This window comes from Durio zibethinus, chromosome 4 (assembly GCF_047325235.1).
Source record: "Durio zibethinus cultivar Kanyao isolate XHJ-2024 chromosome 4, ASM4732523v1, whole genome shotgun sequence".
NCBI classification, from domain to species: Eukaryota; Viridiplantae; Streptophyta; class Magnoliopsida; order Malvales; family Malvaceae; genus Durio; species Durio zibethinus.
The window spans coordinates 33662030-33668275 of NC_143165.1; the positions used below are offsets into that span (position 1 = coordinate 33662030).

The 6246-nt window shown below is 36.9% G+C and overlaps 1 protein-coding gene across 1 annotated transcript; it reads left to right on the forward strand.

Moving 5' to 3' along the window:
• The first annotated feature begins 1439 nt into the window (after nucleotides 1-1439).
• On the forward strand, nucleotides 1440-5787 carry LOC111288145 (receptor protein kinase-like protein ZAR1). Its single transcript, XM_022878916.2, has 2 exons — nucleotides 1440-3117; nucleotides 4891-5787. The coding sequence occupies exons 1-2, from the start codon at nucleotides 1611-1613 to the stop codon at nucleotides 5520-5522; spliced, it is 2139 nt and encodes a 712-aa protein (XP_022734651.2). The 5' UTR covers nucleotides 1440-1610; the 3' UTR covers nucleotides 5523-5787.
• The last annotated feature ends 459 nt before the right edge of the window (nucleotides 5788-6246 follow it).

Sequence of the window (6246 nt, forward strand, 5' to 3'; positions counted from 1 at the left end):
CAAAAAATAAGTTTTTCATCTGGTAATACATGCACTGTATCTTGCCTACACGTAATGAGCTTACTAGAAGAATGTTAAATGTCCCGACTACTTGTGTGTTTTGCATGCATGATGTGGAGAATTTGGCACACTTATTTTACAATTGTCAGTGGACTAGAAACATATAGGCTGTCTTATGAAGAGCCTTTCTGCCTTTATCCTATCAAATCCTAGACTATAAACTATAGATAAAAGAAAATGCTTTGAACAAGCATCGATCCATGCAAGGTATCCTTTGGTACCTGTTGTTTATCCATACTTTATGGGAGATTTGGCTTGAAAAGAATAGGAAGATTTTTAGACAAAATGGTGAGACCATTGACTTGGTGAAATTGGTAACTGCGAAGACCGTTGAATTTTTTACAATGAACCAGAGAAGAGTTTAGGCTTCGTTGCAGTCTTTTGTTTCTATCAGGTGGAACCTTTATAATAAGGGATGGTATAAATTAAACGTAGATGGCTCGGCATTAGGTAACCCTGAGAAAGTAAGAGTTGGAACCATTATTTGATATTGTGAGGACAAATGGATTGCTGGTTCCTTTAGATATATTAGGGTGTGTTCAAATATTTTGACTGAGTTGTGGGCTCTTAAAGATGGATTATTTTTGGCGAAGAAGCTTAACATCCACAAGTTAGAAATTGAACTTGAGGCCACTACTGTTATCTTCATGATTAAGAATCATCGGGTGACTAATCTCGTGTTACTCCCTCTAGTTTCTGATTGCAAGAAATTGATGAAAAATCTTGAAGATCAACGTATGCTGTATGTGTTTAGAGAATGGAATAGGTGTGCTAACACTCTTGCCTGGTTTGATAGTAATAGTTGTTGTAATAGTTCTAATTGTTACAAGGTCAACTATGTGATATTTATTAAATCTCCTTCTTTTGTTAAAGGTTTGGTCATTGCTAATAAAATTGGCAATGTTATGTATCATTTTATTTTATAATTAAATCTTTCCTTTTTCTTGCCAAAAAAAAAAAAAATCACCATCAAAGCCCATAAATTGGTTTTTTTTTTCTATTCCATTTTCACATGTTCTTCCCTTCAACTTTGCTTTTCTTTTACAACTCCTCGTCTCACCTCCGTTCTCTCTTTTTTTTTTTAAGTTGCATGTAAATCTTATAATGCATATATGTGTAAAGTATAAAATATTCATAATTTTTATATTTATATTTTATTTTATATAAAAATTATATAATATAATTTATATCGATATAAAAAAATTTGTTAAAATTTTTATATTATTGTATTAACGGATGCGACCTTTATATATATATTTATAATTATTTTTATATCCTATGACTGTATATTATTTTAAAATGTATCGCATCCGAATCAAATTTCGTCTTTCTCAAGCCTCTTTCCCATGTATACCTCGTCTCCACACAACAACACTGCTGCTTTCTCTTCAGTGTAAGAACAAAAACAGCAAAAAGAAAAAAAATAAAAAGCATTAAACGTACAAATCCTTTCTCATTTCTCAACTCTGCCCTCTTCTCTTTAAAACTCACATTTTTAATTCTCACGAAAAAGGAAAAGAAAGAAAGAAAGAGTCTTTCCTTTATTCACCATGAAGAAGCTGGCTCTCTTTCTACTCTTCCTTCTCTTCCAGAACCTGAAACCCGCCCTTTTTATTTCCCCTGATGGCCTTTCTCTTCTCTCTTTAAAGTCCGCCGTCGACCAACCTTCTGGCCAGTCAGCGTTAGCCGACTGGAACGAGAATGACACGACGCCGTGTGCTTGGTCCGGCATATCCTGTATGAACATAACAGGTTTCCCCGACCCACGTGTTATTGGGATCGCAGTTTCCGGAAAGAATCTCCGGGGCTATATTCCGTCAGAGCTTGGGACATTAAGCTATCTCCGAAGGTTAAATCTTCACAACAACAACTTTTACGGTTCAATACCAGACCAACTGTTCAATGCCACATCACTTCACAGCTTGTTTTTGTACGGTAACAATCTATCCGGCTTGCTGCCTCCGTCGATCTGCAATCTTCCAAGGTTACAAAACCTTGATCTCTCCAACAATTCGCTGGCAGGTCCTTTGCCTGAGAATCTTAAGAATTGCAAGCAGTTACAGAGGCTGATTCTAACTCAAAACAAGTTTTCTGGTGAAATTCCTGATGGAATTTGGCCGGAATTGGATAACTTGGTTCAACTCGATCTTTCCTCCAATGAATTCAACGGATCGATTCCTAGTACCATTGGAAAGTTAAACTCATTGTCGGGTGCTCTCAATTTATCTTACAATCACTTGTCCGGTAAGCTCCCGAAAAGTTTAAGTGACTTGCCAGTTACTGTCAGTTTTGATCTTAGAAACAACAATTTAAGTGGGGAAATACCTGAAACGGGGTCGTTTGCTAATCAAGGACCAACAGCATTTCTAAACAATCCTCTTTTATGTGGGTTTCCTCTTCAAAAATCCTGTAAAAACTCCAATATAAGTCCTTCAAGAAGTCAAAATTCGGGTCCAAATTCTGCTGAAAGCCAGAAAAAAGGGCTTAACCCTGGGTTAATTATATTAATATCTGCGGCTGATGCCGCTGGTGTAGCTTTGGTAGGATTGATTATAGTTTATATTTATTGGAAAAAGAAAGATTCTTCAAATAGTTGTAGTTGCACTGGAAAAGGCGAGTTTGGTCATAACGACACAGGGAAGCTGTGTTCTCTATGTTCCTGTGCCTGCATCAACGGGTTTCGAAACGAAGACTCCGAATTCGAATACCATGAAAAGGGAGAGGGATCAGGGAAAGGAGAAGGAGAGCTAGTTGCCATCGATAAAGGCTTCAGCTTTGAGCTGGACGAGCTGCTTAGAGCCTCAGCTTATGTGCAGGGAAAGAGCGGGCTTGGGATAGTGTACAAAGTGCTGCTTGGAAATGGGGTGCCGGTAGCTGTACGGAGATTAGGTGAGGGTGGAGAGCAGAGGTGTAAGGAGTTTGCGGCTGAAGTTCAAGCTATTGGGAAGGTTAAGCATCCCAATGTTGTGAAGTTGAGAGCTTACTATTGGGCTCCTGATGAGAAGCTTCTCATCAGTGATTTTATCTCCGGTGGCAATTTGGCCAATGCCATGCGAGGTTAGTTTCTTTCTTCTGCAACTTTACTATTTCCTGCTTGGATCATTCTAGCAAGCATCACACTCACGATTCATTCAGCAGTCATTTTAGTCAAATATGATTACAGAAAGAATATTAAAAAAAAAAATGAAGATAACAAGTAGTGAGAAGATAGTAGGAATGTTTTTTTTTATTATTATTTTTTAATTATTATTTCATCCAAGTTACTGCTTTTGATATCTTTTATGTGGATATGATGTTGAATGTTCAATCTGTTCATTCCTCGCATTATTTGCAGCATTTTCTTCTTTCAAACGTGTCGTCATTTTGTTAACAAGCTTTAGAATTTCTTCTCTTTTTGCCTCAAGTAGCAGTTTTAGAAGCATAAATGGCAATAATCTGACGTTGATCATATTTATGATGATGTAGAAATTAAGTGGTCCAAAGTAGGCAACCCACTACGACTGCAATTACGCCCACACGGGCATTCATTAGGCCTGGCCACTTGACAGTGAAGTCCCTTTCCTTGTACTGTGGAAGTGCCGGAACTTTTGTTAGAGTCTTCACTTTTCTGTAGTTATTTTGTCACTTCCATCGAAAAGAAACAAAAGAAATAGCCCAAGAGGATGATGATTTTGATCCTAAAGTTACGGTTTAACACAAATTTAGTGGTAAATCACAGTAGAATTTCTACTGAGAGTGAAAAAATGGCTAATTGTTGTGGGGTAGAGAGGTTTGTAGTGGCTTATCTAGTAGGTTGGTTCTATTGCTTTTAAATGAGTACTACCAGATGGTAGGTCCCTCACAATTGGTCATGCATCATATGATTAAAAAAGAAAAGAAAAAGAGCATTGACAGGTAATGGGGAGGAAATAATTTTGGCTTTGAGCATTTCAAGGTTTCAATCTCAAGGTGATGGGTCACAACTCGAGAACATGACTCACTCGATCTTAGTTTGGATTTGAGTTTTGATCAAAATAAATGCTGAGCTTTCCTTTGCATGCTTTGAGCTTGTGACCATTTAATATATTAATCTAAAGTAAGTTTTTACTTTGAGCATCTAATGGTTTCAGCCTTGTTAGATCGACAACAGTCTTCTAACAATTTAACACTTTACTTAATGTGGCTTTGGTCTGGGTATCTACCTCTATAGTTTTCTTTCTCCTTGACTTTAAAACATAGACAGACTTTTGGCAAAAAAAACTTTGCTTTTGATTCCATTTTCATGTTCATTTTCTCCTCCTTTCTTTATCTCAAACAAAAAGGGTACCTGGCTTTCTTCCAGATGAAGGTCCACTGTTTTGTTCTGTAAAAACCACTCTGGTGGGGACCTTTTGGTCTTCTTGTTACTGCACTCTTGTCTCCCCCCCGTGCTCACATAGTGCATTGAACATTTGACTACTAAAGTGGAAGATTGTGAAGAATGGATTTAGCACCCTATCTGTTTAGCCTGAAAGACTAAAACACAGCCATTGCTGAGAGCTGAAAATACAGAGTTCGTACTAACTCTTTTGATGCAAACTTTGTACATTAACCCCAAATGGTTGCAATTGCCACTTGATTCTAGTACTAGTTCTTTAAAATTGTTGGCAAATTCATTATTTAGTAGTCTTTTTTTCTTTGCTATGAACGGTCAGGGGAATAACCCTATAACATGAAAGTGGTAGATCTTGCACAATTATTGACATCAACTCGTTTAGAGTTTCATTTGGGTGATAGTTTTCCATGTTCATCTTTGCGAACACTTGAACTCAGAAATTATGTAGTTTATAGCTAATAAAATTGTTTTTACAGGCAGAAATGGTCAATCGTCAACGAGCCTCTCATGGTCGACAAGGCTGAAAATTGCAAAGGGAGCAGCCCGTGGCTTGGCCTATATTCATGAATGCAGTCCAAGAAAATTTGTACATGGAGATGTCAAACCATCAAACATTCTCCTCGACAAGGAGTTCCAACCTTACATTTCTGATTTGGGCCTCAACAGACTCGTTAACATCACGGGTAATAACCCCGATTCATCAGGTGGCTTTATTGGGGGACTCCCTTACAAATCAAAGCAAACGGATCGAACCAACAATTATCGAGCACCAGAGGCTCGAGTCCCTGACAACCGACCAACCCAAAAATGTGATGTCTATTCATTTGGAGTCGTCTTGCTTGAACTGCTCACTGGGAAGTCTCCTGAGCTATTACCAACCATATCGACTTCCACGGCAGTCCTAGACCTTGTAAGGTGGGTGAGGAAAGGATTTGAAGAAGAAAACCCGTTGCCAGACATGGTAGATCCAGTGTTGCTACAAGAAGTGCATGCCAAGAAGGAAGTGTTGGCAGTTTTTCACGTAGCTCTTGCATGCACTGAAGCAGACCCTGAGATTCGACCAAGGATGAAAACTGTTTCTGAGAATCTTGAAAGAATTGGAACATAAGAAGATACGTTTGTTTTTGTCTGTTCGAAAACATGGTGGTGTAGGAAGTTCAAAGTTCTATTGATTTTTGCAAGGGCTCTCCGTTTTTTTGCCATAGTAAATTTTGCAAGGTTGTCAAGATTAACTATTCATTCCCCTAAAAAGTCTTCTCAATTAGGCCCAAGTTTTTGCTCAAAATTCAACCGTTTCTAAAATGCTTATAAGAGACCATATGTAAGCTATATAAATTCTTGTAATTTAAATTTCAGTCCACATTTCTTTCTTTTTTTTTTTTTTTTTTTTAATCCATAATACAATGATAGTGGCAAGTAATACAATCAAATAACGTGAAAAAACAAGTTTGCATGACGTTGGAATTGATTCTTGAAAATTTAAAATTTAAAAAAACTTTATAAACGTAATTTTCTCTTTATCAAAATAAATATAAAGATAAGAGATTATTGATTAAAAAAAAGAATAAAAGTGATAAAACTTCATAATACAACTCCGAAGGGCTACTCGAAGGCATCTGGGTCTAACTGTCACACCAGATGCCTCAAGGAGCCCAAAAAGATAGTGGGCCTCACAGATACTTTAATAGGTTCAGATGATTGATGAGATTAATTTCGATAAGATTAAAAATAATACTAACGGTGAGATTAATTATTGTGATAACGAAATTAGATATTATAATGATAAAATTAAAATTAATAATGAAATATTTTTGGATGTAAAAGCAATGGTG